The sequence below is a fragment of the Toxorhynchites rutilus genome, chromosome 2, assembly GCF_029784135.1.
Source record: "Toxorhynchites rutilus septentrionalis strain SRP chromosome 2, ASM2978413v1, whole genome shotgun sequence".
Lineage (NCBI taxonomy): Eukaryota > Metazoa > Arthropoda > Insecta > Diptera > Culicidae > Toxorhynchites > Toxorhynchites rutilus.
In genome coordinates this window covers 185,015,184-185,035,547 of record NC_073745.1, presented here as the reverse complement: position 1 = coordinate 185,035,547, position 20,364 = coordinate 185,015,184, and the positions used below count along the sequence as shown (strand labels likewise).

Sequence of the window (20,364 nt, the reverse complement as noted above, 5' to 3'; positions counted from 1 at the left end):
GCTCTTATGAAAAGGTTAAAGAATTAGTTCGTAAATGCGCATAACATGGTCCATCTGGGAGTTCCAACCTTTGATGACGCATTTGAACATTTCGCTTACTGCCGTCTGAATCGTAGTTGGTTTATTTATGTAGCCTTTAGAGTTTACGTAGCTCAAAAGAAGCACTCAAGTCAAACCTTTTTTTTTGTTAACTGATGTGAAGGGTGACATTAGCCGTTCACGCAGTGTATCCAACATTGGGTGGAAAAAACTCCTAGTAGTACGCTAATGTTCATAGTACGGAAACAATATTATAAACACTAAGCCGAGTCAGGTATTTCCATGATAAAATTTCAAACTATAGTGAGATGACGAATGTGTAATCATTATGTTTGTCATCAAATTCCCACTCGAAAAATGCATTTTAAAAGAACATATACTCTATACAGGTACAAATATAAACCGGAAGATTTTTTAAATGGTATTCCTAAAACAAACGTCGGAACATATCACGAAACATGGAATACTAGCAGGTGATCTGAGTTTAAGAAAAACCACTCTTATGAAACTGGCTCTTAACTTTTGCTCCTGAAATGCAAACATGTGAAAGAGAAAGTTGTTCTGGTCACATTAAACGATCCGAAAGGGCTTTCGATTGTTCGACCCGCGAAAATTGATCAAATTTGCTTTTCGGTATGATGTAACTGGATCGGTATGTGAAAGTTACCTCATCAGGGCGATTACAAATCACAGTTTACGGAGACAGTGAATCATCAACGGAACCTGTGATGCTGGGTGTGTCTCGAGGAACTGATCTGCACTTTTGTTCCCATATGTCGGTGTCGCTGTAACGACACTATTTTTTTTGTTATGATGCGTACATTGCGAGAAATAAACTAGGGATTGTAAAATTTGGAAAACTTAATTAAATGAACTAACCATGGACAATAGGAAAGATAGATAGAAATAGAGCGTCGTTAACCAATCCAATGAATAATTATGAGCGAAACTAGCGATCTAGATGTTATTGATTGTTCTTTGTTTTGACTTCTTTTTGAAAGAAAGAAACAATTGAAACGAATGCAAATTCTTCGAAGGGCTTCAAACGCTTTTTCGTGCAATATGATCAACGAATTCCTTAAAGATCTATGGTCGAATATCTACAGTGGTATCAGTCAAAGCATCAGTATTAAACAAAATGAAAATAAAAATTCTGAGAATATTATGCTTTTGTTTTCTACTAAGGCGCAACTTACAAAGAATAATTAATAATAGTAGTAATATTTGAACATTTTGTTATAGTTGCGAAAAATTTGTTCAATGTAGCTCCTTGATGTACAAAAATTACTGAGAGACACGAATTGCAAACAGTTGATTGGTAAAATCAAGTGATGCCTTCGCAACGTTAACTTGAAGGTCGTACAACGCTTCTGTTCTATCAAACCATATTTCATTGTCAGACGGTCAAACGGAAGCTTTGTCGAACAGTCGATTACTGACCGTATTCAAATGTTCACCTTTTTTCCAACATTGGCGACGTTCTTTAGTTTCAATAAATCATATCTTCTTCAAGTATGTTTGCCCTTTTTTGACAGCTTGAGATAGAAGTTCCAAAATTTTAGTTGCCACTCGTTAGTAAAGGTACCGATTATCGTGATCGTACATTCGTGTGATTCAAGAATACACAAACACTTTCCGCCTGATGGTTTGAAGACCGGTTCGATGTATCTTATTCATCGTTTCACCTCGGATTTGAGAACAAAAGAAACAAAAAAGATCAAAATAATACCTTCCATTCATAACACACTATCGACTTCGCTTGCTGGCGTTGGGCAAAACATCTGCGTTTGGCTCTTGCCTACTCGTTGGCAGCAGACCACGAGCGGTCAACGGGTCATGTTAATGCTTTATTAATATTAGTAAGAGTAATTCGACAGTGATAATTATTCCGATTTGCAATAATGAGTGTATCGAAAAGCAGTCTCAAACTTCTAATCATCAAAATAAAGTGAATTTTATTGAAGAATATTAAGTTTACATAGCAATGAAATGAAAAAAGCAAGCTAATTGTTTTTTTTTATTCGTTTATTTTTACAGGCTCAGTTACGTAAGTTCAAAGGAGCCGAATTCTTAAATATGTTTTTAAAACTATATATATACAAACAATTTTCTTAAATCTATGGTTAGTAATGTGGGAAACCGATTACTCGCGGTGGACTCGAGTTTAGAAGGGTGACATAATTTTTCAGGAAAAGGATGGGATATAAGGAAATTATTACAATGTTGGTAATCACACACACTCAATTCTTAAATCTATTCGTATATCTATTGTGAATTTACATTTCAACTTGTTCTCCTGATTAAAGCAAGGGGACCAATTACTCGTAAAGGAAGAAAAGCAGGGTATAAGGATATAAGGATAATCACACACGAACATCGATAGCTTTAAGGAAAACATATATTTGGGACATGTAATCAAGGTCTAACCGAGCCAACACATCTCTCACCGGCACATTGGGCTGCCTTCCTCTAGCCCGAAGGGAGTTTCCTAAATTCGATCTGGCAACAAGATACACCTCACACGACCAAACAACGTGTTCGATGTCGTGGTAACCTCGGCCACAAATGCAGAGATTGCTACCGGCCAGATTGAAACGAAAGAGTAACGCGTCTAACGAACAGTGATTGGACATGAGTCGGGAGAAGGTGCGAATAAAGTCCCGACTCAAGTCCAGACTTTTGAACCATGGTTTGAGGCTAACCTTAGGGATAATCGAGTGAAACCACCGGCCCAATTCATCTTCGTTCCACTTACGTTGCCAGTTTGCGATGGTATTTTTACGGACTAAAGAATAAAATTCATTGAAGGCGATTTGACGCTGATAAATGTCGCCTTCAATTGCCCCTACCTTTGCTAATGAGTCAGCCCTCTCATTACCCGGGATTGAGCAATGTGAAGGGACCCAGACAAAGGTAATGACATAACAGCGTCTGGATAAAGCACTCAAAATTTCTCGTATTCTCTCAAAGAAGTACGGCGAGTGCTTTTCCGGCCTCACTGAACGGATAGCTTCGACAGAGCTAAGACTATCCGTTACAATGTAATAGTGTTCAACAGGTCGTGAGGCGACGCTGTCCAGCGCCCAGTGTATTGCTGCCAATTCAGCAATATACACTGAGCAAGGATTCTGAAGACTGTGGGAGGTGCTAAAAAGTTCGTTGAACACTCCAAATCCTGTGGACTCGTTTATAGTGGACCCATCAGTAAAGTACATATTATCACAATTGATACGCCCATACTTTGCATTGAAGATCGTAGGAATGATCCCCGATAGAAGATAATCGGGAATATCATGGATTTTCTCCTTCATGAACAGATCAAAATGCACAGAAGAATTGATGTAGTCAGGAAAACAAACACGGTTGGGAATATACGAAGAAGGATCAACCTGCATGGAGATGAATTCATGATATGAACTCATGAATCCGGAGCGAAAATTCAGCTCGATCAGCTGCTCAAAATTCCCGATCACCAATGGGTTCATAACCTTACACCGGATGAGGAACCGAAGAGATAATAAATTGAAGCGAGCTTTTAGTGGGAGTACGCCTGCCAAAACCTCGAGGCTCATGGTATGTGTTGAGGGCATACATCCTAACGCAATACGGAGACAAAGATACTGAATTCGCTCGAGTTTAATGAGGTGTGTTTTGGCAGCTGATTGAAAACAGAAACTGCCATACTCCATCACTGAGAGAATAGTTGTTCGATACAACATTATAAGATCTTCGGGATGGGCTCCCCACCAGGTGCCGGTAATTGTACGGAGAAAGTTTATTCTTTGTTGACATTTTTTACTCAGATACCTAGTATGGACCCCCCAAGTACATTTGGAGTCGAACCAGACTCCAAGATACTTGAATGACATAGCATGAGTGATCGGTTTACCCAAAAGTTGAAGCTTTGGTTTTGCTGGTCTATGCTTCCTAGAAAAAACCACTACCTCTGTTTTCTCCGTGGAGAATTCGATCCCTAGCCCAATGGCCCAGGTTGAAAAATTGTTCAAAGTATCTTGTAAGGGTCCTTGCAGGTCGGATTCGTTTGATCCTACGACAGACACCACTCCATCATCTGCAAGTTGTCTTAGGCTGCAATTTTGTGTAAGGCAATTGTCGATGTCGCTTACATAGAAGTTGTACAAAAGGGGGCTTAAGCATGAGCCCTGGGGGAGGCCCATGTAAGAGAACCGACTTACTGCCGAATCTCCGTGAGAAAAGTTCAAATGTTTCTCACAAAGCAAGTTATATAACATATTATTCAATAGAGGCGGCAGACCCCGAGAGTGTAATTTGTCTGACAAAACCTCTATTGAAACAGAATCAAAGGCCCCCTTTATGTCCAAGAATACTGAAGCCATTTTTTTTTTCGGCGTAAACCAATTGAATTTCTGAAGAAAGCAACGCAAGACAATCATTCGTCCCCTTGCCCCTGCGGAACCCATATTGTGTATCTGAGAGTAGGCCATTCGTTTCAACCCATCGATCAAGGCGAAACAAGATCATTTTCTCCAACAATTTCCGTATACAAGACAGCATTGCTATTTGGCGGTACGAATTGAAGTCGGACGCGGGTTTTCCGGGTTTTTGAATAGCTATAACTCGTAATTATCTCCAATCATCTGGAACAATATTATGCTCCAGAAACCGATTGAATAAATTCAACAAGCGATGTTTCGCCACATCAGGGAGGTTTTTGAGCAAGTTGAACTTAATTCGATCCGATCCCGGAGCAGAATTGTTACATGAAAGGAGAGCAAGAGAGAATTCTACCATCGAAAACTCGGAATCAAGATCGCACCTATCTTGTGGTATATCTCGAACTATTTTTTGCACAGGAGCGGAATCAGGACAAACCTTCTGTGCAAAATTAAAAATCCATCGATGTGAATATTCTTCGCTTTCATTCGTTGAAGAGCGATTTCTCATGTTTCGAGCCACTTTCCATAATTTTTTCACCGCGCTGCCATAGATCAAACGAGAAAGGAAGTTATACTCCTCCAATGAAGGTAAACCATCTCTGGAATTGATGGCTAGAGCAATCGCGTCCGTATATTTTTTCCAGTCAATGTGTCTTGTGAGGTCATATGCCATGTTTATAGATTCAGAAGAATTCGCCCCAATGGTGATGGAAATTTTGATTGGCAAGTGATCACTACCGTTGGGGTCCTGGATTACATTCCATTTGCAATCTAACGATAGTGAATTCGAGCAAAGCGAGAGGTCAAGAGCACTTGGGTTAGCAGGAGGTTTAGGTACACGTGTTGTTTCCCCAGTATTCAAAACGGTCATATTGAAGCTGTTACAAAGGTCATATATCAACAATGAACGATTGTCGTCGTACTGTTCCCCCCAGGCAGTTCCATGAGAGTTGAAATCTCCCAAGATCAATCGTGACTCAGGAAAGAGTGAGCACATGTCAACAAGTTGCTTGCGGCTAACCGCAGCTCTCGGAGGCCAATACAAACTGATAATACAGAGGTCTTTGCCTCTGATGTTTGCATGACAGGCAACAGCTTCGATCCCTCCAATAGGTGGAAGGTCAATTCGAAAAAATGAGTGGCACTTATTGATCCCCAGTAGCACCCCTCCGTATCTGTCATCACGGTCTAAGCGTATGATATTAAAATCGTGGAAAGAGAGATCATTTTGAGAAGAGAGCCAAGTTTCGGACAGAGCAAAAACATCACAATTGAACTTATGAATCAAAAATTTGAATGTATCCAATTTAGGGATAAGACTACGACAATTCCACTGTAAAACAGTGATATCTCCGACCTCTCTATTTGAATTAGACATCAAGAGAGATAATCATTGCAAGGAGGGGCCATGTTTGCATCAATTGTTGCAAAATTGTCTTTAATACTGGAAGCATTGAGATGACAATGGTTCTGATGGAGTCGGAGACATTAAAACACGTGACACAAGGTCAGTCAACTTTATAAATCCCGATTGGGAAGTTGAGCTGGACGGAAAAACAGGGACAGATGGGGTTTTTGATGTCCCCTCGAGTGCTGGGTAGTTCGAGGGTGAACTATTCCCACGGAAGCCAGGAGGAACCTGACTTTGCTTGTCCGCTGCACTCGATTTTTTAGGCAAACTAACAGGGGGTATCACCGGGGGAACTTGTTCTTGAAATTTGGGAGTGGTCACATTTTTGCGCCGGGGATTCCCTTTGAAAATAAACGATGTGCCCCCGCTAGCTGTGTCCGCTTCCATTTCATCAACTGGCAACGTAGAGAAAACATTGTGTGTGGAGATTGTTTGTTGTTGTTGTTGGGCCAGTGGAGAAGCGCCCTTTAAAATTTCCGCAAAAGTGCGCTTCGAGCGTTCCTTTAAAGAGCGCTTCTGTTTCTCCCAGCGACTCTTGTAAGTTTCACAAGCTGAGAGCTCATGTGGAGATCCCCCGCAATATGTACATTTATGCTCAGTCGCACTGCAGGATTTCCCCTCATGTTGCTCTCCGCAAGTGGCACAGCGCTCCTTGTTGGCACAATAAGCTGAAGTGTGACCAACTGACTTGCATTTTTGGCAAGTCATGGGCTTTGGCACGAAGAGTCGCAAAGGCAGCCTCAATTTATCCACCATGACGTAGTCAGGGAGGGCGGAACCAGCATAAGTTACTCGAAACGAGTCGGACGGCGTGAATTTGGTCTCTCTCCCTTCTTGGGAGACTTTCCCTAGTTGGCGGCAGTCCAAGATTTTAACACTCACCATAGGGAGTCTTTTAAATTTTCCAAATCCTTCTTTTATCATTTTACACGTCAGACCCGTTTCAGTTACCACCCCCGAGATTTCTACGTCATGGGACGGCACGTAGACACGATACTCCAGGGTGAACCTCTGATCGATCACAATATCGTTTGCATGTTTCCGATCACCCACGATAACACGCAGTTTGTTCGGTCTAACTTTCAAAACTTCGATCACGGAGGAGTATCTTGTCAGATCTTTCGTGATCTGAATAACATTCAGCGCTTTTTCGTTTGGTTTGGGCCGGAAGAAAACAACCCAGGGACCAGTTCCAGGTGCGTCTTCTGGATAAACCTTGACCCGGGGAGAGGACACAACAGAAAGGGAAGACGAGGACGAGGTTTGCGCGGGAACGGTGTCATTAGAAGGGGGAGAGGAAGTGGATGGTTGAGGGGGATCGGAGACAACAGATGAGGAATGCGAAGTCGAAGGTTGAGTGGAAACAGGAGGGGGAAGCGATTGAGAGGAGAGATTTGCGGATTTCTTGGAGGGGGGCTTTTTAGTGTTGGTTGAATCTTCTTCAGAAGATACATCTTCTGTTACGCGTTTTAGCGACTTTCCGGCCCCTTTCTGGGCAACCGAGGGAATCTCAATATTTTCATTGTAAGAGATCTCCATACTTGGAGATCCCTCTCTATTTGCCATAGTCGGCAATTATATGAAATATTATTATTATATTTTATTGAAATCTTATTTCTATCAAATATTAAAATATATTTATTTCTAAAAATACCTAATTGCACACACCGGTGCTGCTGTACTCAGCGATCACCCGATCGCGTGCTGTGTGCTCGGCACAAACGAGATAGTGTATCACACACCACCAAGGAGTAGTCTGGAACGCTTCTTCACACTAACGAACGGCGGGTCACACCAATACCAATTAGTGTGCGATTGACCATCGATGCCCGTAATGGCGCTGGTTCGACAAAAATCGAAAGCCAGCCACTTTGCCTGCCTTTGAGGCTAACTTTTCTTCTCTCACTGATGTTCCACGGTGAGATAGATGCGCGGCGAAAAAAAACCCAGAGCGGGAAACAAAAAAACTAACGGTACTCGATATTCGTGGTACTCGATTACGGTAACGGGATAGAGAGCACTTACGTCCGATTACTTGGCGTTGTCGACGATCAAGCTAATTGTTGATTTCTAAAAAATGATCGAACCTTAGATTTAACTCCATTCATCAAATACTGCACAGTAGTCTTTGTGCACTTTCTGGATGCTGCAGGCCAATTCTTCTTGAACTTTGACATGTTTTTAGACACTGTACCTTCTTTCTTGAACTTGATCTTGACAATTGTCCAGTAACGTTCAATTGACCGCAGATGGGGACAGTTAGGTGGGTTGAGGTATTTTTCGACGAACATGATGTTGTTCCGGAAAACCATTGTAAAATGGATTTGGCATAATGTGCCGATGCCAAATCCGGCCAGAATAGAGAAGGAACCTCGTGCTTTCTATAAAGTGGAGGCAATCTCTTCTTCAAGCATTCCTCCACATAAATTTGAGCATTCATAGTTCCTTTTGTGAAAAAAGTCGACCATCGCATGCCACAACAAAGAAAAACAACTTCTTTTCGATCCAATTCGGGATTACTTGGTCCGGGTTTTCGTCCACTTCTTCTGAGATCCTCGAAAAAACACTCATTACCGGACTTTGCGACGATTCGTTTAACACTTTCTGGACAAACTTTGATTTCTTTTGCTATTTTGTGGTATTTAACACCCTTTTCGGTACACTAATTGTGCAAAATTTTCTTTTAGTTTCCATTTCGATAACAAATACAATCGCGATCGCGACTAAATTTTCGTCGATCGCGACTTGTATTTCGATTTTTGGCATGTAAACAAAGCGTGCTCTGATTACACGACAAAAAAGTTCACCTGTTTGTGTGTCATTACGTGTTAAATGTTTAAGACTAGATTTTGATACACTTCTTAGCTTTAATAGATAAGCAGCAAATTTGTCTTTGCAAAAAAAAAACCCAGCCACAAACTATCTTATGTGTGTGTGTAATTTTAGTGTAAGATACAAAAATTACGCCAGAAACAGTGAAATGACGAAAAGAATATCCATACTGATACACCGAGCTATGTTACCATTACACACATCAGAAAGAGGAGAGAGTAGAGAGCAAATATTGCGCTCTGAGTTCCAACTGCTTCCAACTTATTGTGTATAAATGAGCCATTCGCGATCGCAAATTACAGTCTCGATTCAGATAGCGAGCAAGACAACATTATTTCCTAATGCTGATATCACACACAAAAGCTTTACTTGATACAAAGGAAGACATTGCGAACAGCAATGCAATTTCGTTCGGTGGATGCTAGAGGCGAATGAACTGCAAAGTTTAAAGCCTCTTAAAAAAAAAGAAGAAGAAGAAGAAGAAGTTCGGTGGATGCGCTGCGTCAATTTACATGCCGTCTGGTGTAGAGTGTTGCTGTATTGTGGTAGTTTTTATGCGTTGTAGGCAGACTGGAATGGTTAAGGAATAATGAAAATCAACTGCAAATAATACCACCTCGACAGCATTCGCTCGAAATACCCGGTTTATTGCGTACATTGAAACGTGTCAGATTTTGTATTGTTCTCGCGAGAACAAGGATGAATCATGAATTAAACGTCTTCAGCCGCTTCCAGAAAAAAAACACCCAAACAGTCGACCCTTTAGATAGCTAGCATTCTACTGGAGAGTTATTTAAAGAAAAAATCGATGCAGTAATATTCAAAGTAAAAAAAAGTATGTTTTTTATGACTGTACAATTTCTGTTATTTTTAAGCTTATTTATGTAATAAATCTGGAGGCCAAAACATGTGTTGAAAAAATATTTTTGGGTGTATTTAGTATGAAGTCTCATTTTGCTCCTGTCTTCGTTCGCATTAAAATTGATTGTTTAGGTTTCAATGGAATCATGTTAAGTATGAAAACAAATTGACAAAGTGTTTTCATAGTTTACCTGATGCTTAGAAAACCCAAAATTTATTATTAAACCCAGAGCGGGAAACAAAAAAACTAACGGTACTCGATATTCGTGGTACTCGATTACGGTAACGGGATAGAGAGCACTTACGTCCGATTACTTGGCGTTGTCGACGATCAAGCTAATTGTTGATTTCTAAAAAATGATCGAACCTTAGATTTAACTCCATTCATCAAATACTGCACAGTAGTCTTTGTGCACTTTCTGGATGCTGCAGGCCAATTCTTCTTGAACTTTGACATGTTTTTAGACACTGTACCTTCTTTCTTGAACTTGATCTTGACAATTGTCCAGTAACGTTCAATTGACCGCAGATGGGGACAGTTAGGTGGGTTGAGGTATTTTTCGACGAACATGATGTTGTTCCGGAAAACCATTGTAAAATGGATTTGGCATAATGTGCCGATGCCAAATCCGGCCAGAATAGAGAAGGAACCTCGTGCTTTCTATAAAGTGGAGGCAATCTCTTCTTCAAGCATTCCTCCACATAAATTTGAGCATTCATAGTTCCTTTTGTGAAAAAAGTCGACCATCGCATGCCACAACAAAGAAAAACAACTTCTTTTCGATCCAATTCGGGATTACTTGGTCCGGGTTTTCGTCCACTTCTTCTGAGATCCTCGAAAAAACACTCATTACCGGACTTTGCGACGATTCGTTTAACACTTTCTGGACAAACTTTGATTTCTTTTGCTATTTTGTGGTATTTAACACCCTTTTCGGTACACTAATTGTGCAAAATTTTCTTTTAGTTTCCATTTCGATAACAAATACAATCGCGATCGCGACTAAATTTTCGTCGATCGCGACTTGTATTTCGATTTTTGGAATGTAAACAAAGCGTGCTCTGATTACACGACAAAAAAGTTCACCTGTTTGTGTGTCATTACGTGTTAAATGTTTAAGACTAGATTTTGATACACTTCTTAGCTTTAATAGATAAGCAGCAAATTTGTCTTTGCAAAAAAAAACCCAGCCACAAACTATCTTATGTGTGTGTGTAATTTTAGTGTAAGATACAAAAATTACGCCAGAAACAGTGAAATGACGAAAAGAATATCCATACTGATACACCGAGCTATGTTACCATTACACACATCAGAAAGAGGAGAGAGTAGAGAGCAAATATTGCGCTCTGAGTTCCAACTGCTTCCAACTTATTGTGTATAAATGAGCCATTCGCGATCGCAAATTACAGTCTCGATTCAGATAGCGAGCAAGACAACATTATTTCCTAATGCTGATATCACACACAAAAGCTTTACTTGGTACAAAGGAAGACATTGCGAACAGCAATGCAATTTCGTTCGGTGGATGCTAGAGGCGAATGAACTGCAAAGTTTAAAGCCTCTTAAAAACAAAGAAGAAGAAGAAGAAGAAGTTCGGTGGATGCGCTGCGTCAATTTACATGCCGTCTGGTGTAGAGTGTTGCTGTATTGTGGTAGTTTTTATGCGTTGTAGGCAGACTGGAATGGTTAAGGAATAATGAAAATCAACTGCAAATAATACCACCTCGACAGCATTCGCTCGAAATACCCGGTTTATTGCGTACATTGAAACGTGTCAGATTTTGTATTGTTCTCGCGAGAACAAGGATGAATCATGAATTAAACGTCTTCAGCCGCTTCCAGAAAAAAAACACCCAAACAGTCGACCCTTTAGATAGCTAGCATTCTACTGGAGAGTTATTTAAAGAAAAAATCGATGCAGTAATATTCAAAGTAATAAAAAGTATGTTTTTTATGACTGTACAATTTCTGTTATTTTTAAGCTTATTTATGTAATAAATCTGGAGGCCAAAACATGTGCTGAAAAAATATTTTTGGGTGTATTTAGTATGAAGTCTCATTTTGCTCCTGTCTTCGTTCGCATTAAAATTTATTGTTTAGGTTTCAATGGAATCATGTTAAGTATGAAAACAAATTGACAAAGTGTTTTCATAGTTTACCTGATGCTTAGAAAACCCAAAATTTATTTAAGAATTAATGCAAACGTCTGTCGTTTGTGCGTGTTTTGAGTAGACTTCCAAACAAGTGATCTATAATCTGGCACAATCTTTCCATCGGTTATCTATTCGTGCGATTGCCGAAAGAGTTTTGTACCATATGCATACGGTATACGAAACGTTATTTACCATATTCCTGTCAAGGTTTGCATCGCGAAATTGAATGACACTGAAATTTTAGCTTTTAACGAAACTAATCGAAGTGGAAGAAATTTAAATTCTTCAGTTCAGTCAGCGTTCTCTAGAATGAAGTGGTCGAAACATATAGAGATACGTAACGACGAAAACTGTACGTGCATGAATTAGAACTCGCATAAATTATCTACATTTTTGGATTCCACAGTTACGATATCATCTAGCAAGGTAGATCAGTTCTGTATAGCACCAACGCTATATGGCAGGAATCGATATCACTACGTTATAGAACACTGCATATAGCATATAGTCTGAACGATGAATGTCAATGACTCCGTTAAATTTAACATGCAACGTCACGATAAACTCATACTAGTAATTGATTATATCACATGCTAACGATAATTAAACGGAATGCCGGACAAGCGGTAACGCGTCACCTACCGGAAACCTATTACCTATTACCTATAACCTATCATTATCAATTCAAATATATCTATCACAGCTGGTAGGTAAAGAGTTGAAATTCTCCACGATCGATCGTCTATGTTTTTTTTTTGTTTCATGCTTAGAATATTCGTTATATTTTTGAACTAAATCATTGATGGTCATCAACCGATATTATTTGCATTTATTTATATCGGTATACTCAGATAGAAGAAAAGAGAGACGCGAAGAACTGGTAGTCACGTTCTAACAATGGGAAATCAATTACACGAAGCGACCAGACAATCAGACAACTTCAGACAATATTTCTCCGATTCTATAAGATTACAGAATGAAACGCGAACATGACTGATACAGAATTAGCTTCCAAAAGACACAACGGATTTAAAAGTGCCGTCTTAAGAAAGTGCTTTTGCAAACATATGCTCACTCGATAATGGATTTTTGCCTGGAACGACGAACCCCATTGATCGAATGGATACCCTACATCCATATATTCTTCGTCTGGCAAACTTTTGAGCCTATCGAACTGCAAGAATAACGTCAATGGAATAAAATCGTGGCACGTAGGCATGATTCAGAAACAATTGTTTCCGTCTTAGTATTTCGGTTAACCATATTGAGGCATGCAAATGAAGTCTTGTGGTGAATGACGTTAACAGTAACAATAACGCACGTGCTTCTCTGCTGAGCAGAGAGCGGTTCTTTTCTAATACGATGTCTCGATGAAGTTGAAAAGAGAATTATTATGTATCATAAGGTTTATTCATTCGGCAATATTCCGATATCAATTTGGTTCCCTTCAAAGCAATTTCTCAAAAAAAAATACATTTCCAAATGCCACTTTGAAGCTCCAAAACACATTCTGGAACTAATTTTTCGATATGTTCGGTACTGAATGTCATCGAAGTTTGAGTCATTTAGAAGAGAATTTGGTGGGAGTGATTTGTAAAAAATGTTGTCTATTTACGAGAAATGAAAACATTTCTGCTTGACCTTTCTCTGACTCGCTCTATTGTTCAACATAACCCCATCAAGAAAAGTACCTGTTTCTTAAAGTTTACTCTATGCAGCGATACAATTTTTTCGACGTAGGAATACGTCTAGGAGTAAGATAATCACAAAATGTAGATTTTGTAAGAAATAATGAAATATTTCGAGGCTTGTAACTCAGCCTTTTCTTAATGGATCGGATAGATATTTGAATCAATTTATTGAGATTTGGTTGAAGATCATCAGAGCAAATATTATCGAGTAAAGAAGACCCATGAGCGATTTCTGAAGGATCAAGCAGACAATCGTCAGAATCTAAGACAAGACGTGACAACTGGCTTCTTACTCTTACTCTTCGAACCAGTACGAGCAACATGGATGCCGAACCACTCGAGATGTCAAGTTTCCGAAAACTGATCCGAAATCAACCCCCTATTGTCTGGTCTTATCTTAGGTCAGAATGAACGGATAGTGTAGGGGAAAGTCGGGAAAGACGAACAGGTTGGGAAAGATGGACACCTATGTATTATTGATAAATTGATAAATTGATAATTTGACAGTAGTTGTGTGCACCTAGCTGGCCTTCTTTCAAAATTGTAAATAAAAACAGCAGTTATCTACAACGATCAGCTAAATGCAAAACTTTCGTCTGCAGAAAATAAAGTTCTTATTGTTATCGAGTATTTTTTTGGGGTATTTTCCGTTACGTGAGTATTTTCCATCACTTTTCTTCCAGTTTATCGAATCAGCGTTTTCTCATTTCCACTCCAGAAATATTGATGAAAAAAAACTAATCCAGTCGGGTAAGACGGACACTCCACCGAAAGGAAAGACAAATATTTTGTTTTGAAAAAATCTGACTATCCCCTACTTCTTTTTATAACAGATGCACACTACCTATGTTTGCAAGAGCAACCAGATATCATGAACGAATCAGTAGAGCAATTTTTAAAACATAATCCGAATTTGTCAGTCCGAATGCCGGGAGCTATTTCAAACGTTAAAAAATGAGAAAAATTACTAGCCCTTCCAGGTGATTTGAATAAAGCCTTTTTGTTCGATCATTTTTAAGACCTATTTAAAGATCTCCAAAACTTATCGAGTACATAAACTTAAATGTTCAGTTCGTGTCCTTCTTTCCCACCCAGGTGTCCATCTTTCCCGTCAAGTGTCCGTCTTTTCCGACTTTTTTTTTCAAACATTTCGGACAAATTCATTTTGCAAAATTTCTGCCTCAAAAACAAATTTCATTATAAAAGAAACTTAGACTATCAATTTGTGGTGAGATAGCTATATATTTTTGTTAAATTCATGAAAGAAATCTACGTTTACTTAAGGTGTCCGTCTTTACCACCCTACCTCTATAACCTGGAATTCATCCAACGAGTCGAATGTTTGATTAATTGGGAGATGAGAACAGTTTGTCTGACAAATTTGGTGGTCAATTTACAGTGAACTCAGAAGTAGGCTCTGGCGAGACAGCAAGTGTCTCTTCTTGTGACTTGGGTGAACTGGAAGATTCACTGTTTCATTCTTACAAGCATGCCCAATGGAACTTTTGAATAAATGAAGCCTAGTGAAATACTGAATCACAAAGAGGTGATTTCATATCTGTAGATTAAATCAGTTCGTTTTTATTGTACAACTGGTTATGTATTAAATGAGGGGCTTGAAATGAAAGGGGTCGTAAGTGACTTGATCGATTTCTCTTCATCAACTTTTTCTTTCGCTAATAACTCAGTGCACAAAAACGTTCCAATTTGATTTTGCTATAGAAACCGATAATTGAGGTTCTGACCTATCGTCCACATTGTCAAATAAGCTGGGATGGTGTTTGTAGTTAAGTTATGATCAAAAGAGAAAGACGATGAAGAGAAATCGATCAAATCACTTACACCCCTTTATGTATGTTATGTATCCTCAAATTTTAAGAAAAAAATAAAATCAATCAATAACTACGGAACTGAATCCAATTTTGCTGCAAAGAAGATTAGTTTCTTGGCTTCAATTTGATATGTCGATCATCTAGTAGTTCAAAAGTTATGTATTTTTGAAAAAAAGAAAAAAGGGAAAAAAGGGATTTTTCGAACCACCCCAAAATGAAAAAGTGCACCCTAAAAGAAATAAAAAATACGAATCTAATATGATGCGATAAAAATACAAACTTACCAATTTTCCGAAATCCGACCGGTGGCCCTGAACCAACCACCCCTTGGATCTCGGGAATGGTGCTATCTGCCAAATTTTTAGTAGTGTGAAATGAGAGGTGTCACTACGCTGACAATTTGGTTGTATGGTGACCTTTCGCCTGTTCCCTTTGATCTAACGTGTTGGCGCCGATTCGTGTTATCAATGCATAAAAAAGGAAAAGATAGATTTTTGACCTGTACGGAAAATGAGTTAATAGTTCTTGTAGGTGTCGAAAAAATATAAAACTAGGCAATTTCGATTGATTATGGTATGCACGTCAAAACAAGCTACATAAATTGAATTTACGTGTTACCTTTGTTTCGTTCTGTGTGCGGGCATTTGTGTTTGCTCGTTGACCGTTGATCGTTGAGCGTTGAGTGTTGAGCGTTGAACGATAAACGTTGAGCGTGGAGCGGTGAGCGTTTAACATTGAGCGTAGAGTGTTGAGCGTTCAGCTTTGAGCGTTGAGCGTTCAACATTGAACTTTGGGCGTTGAGCATTGTGCGTTAATTGTTCAGCGTTGAGAGTTGAGCGTTAGTGATGAGCATTGAGCGTTGAGCTGTGGGCGTTGAGCGTTGAGCTGTGAGCGTTTAGTATTGAGCATCAAAGGTTGAACGTTGAGCGCTAAGCGATGAGCATTGAGCGCTAAGTGCTTGCGTTTCTGTTTCTGTTTCCGTTCCGAAATATTGCCGCTATTTCGTTCTATCACTTTTTCGTCTCGATTTAACACTTTCTTTGTCTTCCCTTATTTCATTTCCGGTCTATTAGTGGCGTTTTCGAAGAACCGGAAGCCACCATCTTCGTTTCCAAAATAGCATCGGCGTACTGCTGTTATAGCCCTTTCATCCAATACCCATATCGTATAGGATATCCATCGTTGGTGCTCATTCAGAGCCAGTATCAGTAAACCGGAAGTCAAAACAAGATTACATTCGATTCCCGCTCGTCAGGGCGTATTTCATTTCCGCTGATTTGGAAGTAGATTCGCTGCAAAAAAAACCGGATCAGAACCATGGGGGTTCGGCTTATGACCACAATTTTTGAAGGTGTCGAAAAAAAATTCCGATTTGACCATTATTTTCTCCTTCTTTAACGCTTACGAACCATACCGACCAGTGGAAAACAATGTTAAAGAGTTATAGTATTCATTTCAATGCCAAAGTCGTCAAAAAATGAAACTTTTATGTTATGAGTAGCCGATGCAATATAGGGGGTCGAGTCAAGGCCACTCTCCCCCATATATATTTTATTTTTTTGCCAGGGGAGAGCTTGTGCCAAACGATTGTTTTGGGCATATTGGTTACTTTTTGATCAATCATTTAAATTTCGTAAATTCGTGCATTGTTTCCAAGTTAAAAGGGGTGCCAGATGCGACGATGATATTTTACTGCGGTGGGAGCTGTGTTCTTCGGTTGAAAACTGAAGCTGAAAATTTGTTCCGCTGCGGTTGCTTTCGCCTCCGCAAACACCATACAATCGATTCGGTTTGGATTTTCTGTTGTCGTTTTGCAAAAGATGATGCTTAGTTTGCTTCGTATAATTTGTGTATCATTTCTTTGGGAATGATGTTTTTGGGAGCGTTGTAATTTTGCTAAGACATATTGAAAAGCTACTTAGATATTCAATAAGTTCGCTGTTCCGGTGTCGCTCTAGACAGCGAACAATCAACAGTGCATGTTAATGCTGAGGCTGAGTGGTATTTTTTTAGAAATTGTATTGCAGTGCACTTTGAAAATGGTTAGCGCCAATCAGTGCAAGCATTTAATTCTTTCACATTACATCTGCACTGTATACAAATGTGAATAAAAAGAAACATAATAAACTATGAATACTGCTTGTTTTTCGACATACCAATAACTCTACCATTCCTCGACAGATCGAAGAGATGTTTTCATCAATCGATAGAAGATATTTCTACGCAAAGAAAATAATATACTTCTTTCAAGCTATTATATTATTGAAAAATAAAAAAGCTGATTTTTCGGATTTCGCATCTTTTCCTCGCCGTTTATCTATCCTTTTGAATAAACCTCAGTAAAGTAGTGTGCTCAATAGTGAAATCTGTAACAGGGAATGAACTGACGACCACGCTATGCATTCCTAATCACAGACATCATTCAAACACCAATTCATTGATTTTAGTCATTGCAACGACCGAAGAATTTGAGTCTGAGTTTGACTTAGAACAAGCTCTTTGGGTGTGCTAACGCGGCTGAGCTAAAACTAAACTGAGAGTATAGAAACATAAACATTAGTGTGGAATTCAGTTTCTTCTCAGGTTGTGGCGTAGTATATTAAATTTTATAAAAAATAGAAGCATTTTTTTTATTTTTACATATGTGTTGGAGACATCTTGTTCAATACTATTTGAGTTCAAGCCAAAAACTATACCTAGTTTGACCTAGTGGCCAGGATGACAACTTGCGCGTGGTGCAATCTCTTCTAGCAGTTATTCAGCAACAATTTTGGGCATCTTCGGATCATGAAAAAAGAAATAAAGAAATAAAGCGGACACTTACAATACACTCTCGAAATCGAATAAATAGATGAAAATAAGTTGAAAAAAAAACATTGGTGTCATGTTTCACATTGAAAATATCATTGATTTCTGAAACACTCTCTTTAACTGGAAAGCTTTTGCATAGAATACTACGAATGTTTTTGAATCTAACATAACATCACCGCAACAAAATAATTCGCAAAATACCAAGAATCCAGATGCATTTTCGTGGAATCATTTGCGAATCTATTCAGTGTTTATGATCTTATAATTGATCTCGGCATCAGTACCCGTTTTAAATTTAGACTCTGTTGGCGAATTTCCGGTAGACGAGGGACGTTTTCTACATCTTAATAACAATGTGATTGTCGATAGATTTAATAACGGAAACACTGTTTAATCAAGACAGAACGATTCATCTAAGGTTGGGATGGGTTAAATAAAGCGTGAGTGTTAACACTTAAGATAAAGTGTCTCTACTTAAGAGTTTATCCCAGTTCCCATTATGTTGAAGTCTTCATTCGTGTGATCACAGTTTGTTGATTCCGCGATACTTTCAAAACCATTCCATCGATTTACTGAGCTATCGACATTCTTATTATTCTAACCGTTATACATCGTTGGATTAAAATGTTTCACAGTAGATGTTATGCCCAGGAACTTGATATTTAGAAGCGGTGTAACCGTTCATCTCACAGGAATTTTCTTTCATCATCCATAAATGAAAAATACCACTGATTTGACTATTGGGTTTTTTGGAATCTTATCTCATTTCTATTAACATCGATCAACCGTTTACCGCTTGCCCTATACGTGTTAACATAAAAACTGAAGAACATCCACAATAGAACCACCATATACGGTAAATAAATCACAATCAGGACCGATGGCATGGGGCAACTGCTGCGCATTGCAAATCCGATGTTTACCAAGATGCTCATCAATTGAACCTATTGGAGTGAAACATTCAACATTATTACATCTCCCCTTCTATCGCAATTTCTTCATTGAACTTACAATTTGGAACACAGTAATAAATTTCTTCACAATGTTCAACTTGAACGGCAATTGTTTGGAAAAAATTGCCATCAGATAATACGAGTACATGAACACGTGCACCGTTGAGTTGACGATGATAGTGTATGTCAGCATGCTTCCTGTGGTGTACAAAGGGTAGTGAAATCAGCAATCAATCAACAGAGCGATACGTCATTTCACTTTCATCCTTACCTCCAACATACTTCGCAAAGATCCATGCAATCAGGAAAGTGCAGGCATGGTGATAAACGTGCAAAAAGCTAATTTGGCTCTGTTTTTTCCTCAGAGCGAATAGTACTGTTTCAACAAGTTCAATTGTTTTGATCACATAGTTGAAGTAAGATCCATACATAATGCCGATCGCTTTCGAGTTTGTGGAATAATCCGGTAGCATGCATGTGTACAAGTATTCAAACGTCCAACCATACTTGAAGAAATGCCGAATCAGAGAACAGCAAGCCACAACTTGGAACAGATTATATGCAATCATTACCGTTCTCATTTCATAGGGTTTTCGATTATTCATATAACTGTGGAATAATGATAAATCACATTATCGGCATTATCCATCAATATCAAAGAAAAAAGAAATACTTGGGGACCCAACTATACACAGCTCCGAAATACAGCAAAAGAACCGATATGGGCCACATTGGACTATAAAGTATCGGCAGCTGTTCTGTCCTTTTGTCTGCCAAATCGTCAATCAAGAATGTGTACCAATTTTCCAAATTATTCAACCGAATAGTCACATTCGAATCCATTTTCACTTTTCTTCCACTTAGGCCTTAGCTTGATGCGTTCTAGTCTGACAACAGTATCGCTTCTTGATGGTTATAAAGACGCAACACTAGCTTTTCCGAATTCAATCACGCCTTGATAGTAAAACCCGTACACACTCCTTACGCTGCGGCAGTTGATCCGTTCGGGTGTCGCGTCGTTATACGACTGAAATAGAAGATGTTTAAGAGCTGCGCGCTCAGTCAAAATGAATGGCGAAAATGTACGGTAAGGAAACTTACTTAAATTCACGCGCAAATCTGATATTTTGGTTGAAGATTCTGGATTGGATGTTTTTTGCATTATAGCCGGAATACACCATGAAGCCGTAGCCGGCTTTCCATGCAATATTCTTAAGATGTAAACATATTTTTGTTTTATTGTTTTTTTTATGCATTGATAGCTCTTTATAGTTATAGTTATAGTTCCTTGCAATATAGTGCTATTTATATATATTGTTAATTATATAGAGCCGTTCCACACAGTCGACCAAAACATCG

The 20,364-nt window shown here is 38.9% G+C and overlaps 2 protein-coding genes across 3 annotated transcripts in view; one reads left to right on the top strand and one right to left on the bottom strand.

Moving 5' to 3' along the window:
* LOC129764606 (oxysterol-binding protein-related protein 9) overlaps nucleotides 1-20,364 on the top strand; it is a 118,897-nt gene that overhangs the window by 37,217 nt on the left and 61,316 nt on the right. The window lies entirely within an intron of this gene.
* LOC129764609 (elongation of very long chain fatty acids protein 4-like) lies at nucleotides 18,785-20,047 on the bottom strand. Its single transcript, XM_055763859.1, has 4 exons — nucleotides 19,679-20,047; nucleotides 19,277-19,614; nucleotides 19,064-19,203; nucleotides 18,785-18,996 (listed from the first exon to the last, which is right to left on the bottom strand). The coding sequence occupies exons 1-4, from the start codon at nucleotides 19,846-19,848 to the stop codon at nucleotides 18,790-18,792; spliced, it is 855 nt and encodes a 284-aa protein (XP_055619834.1). The 5' UTR covers nucleotides 19,849-20,047; the 3' UTR covers nucleotides 18,785-18,789.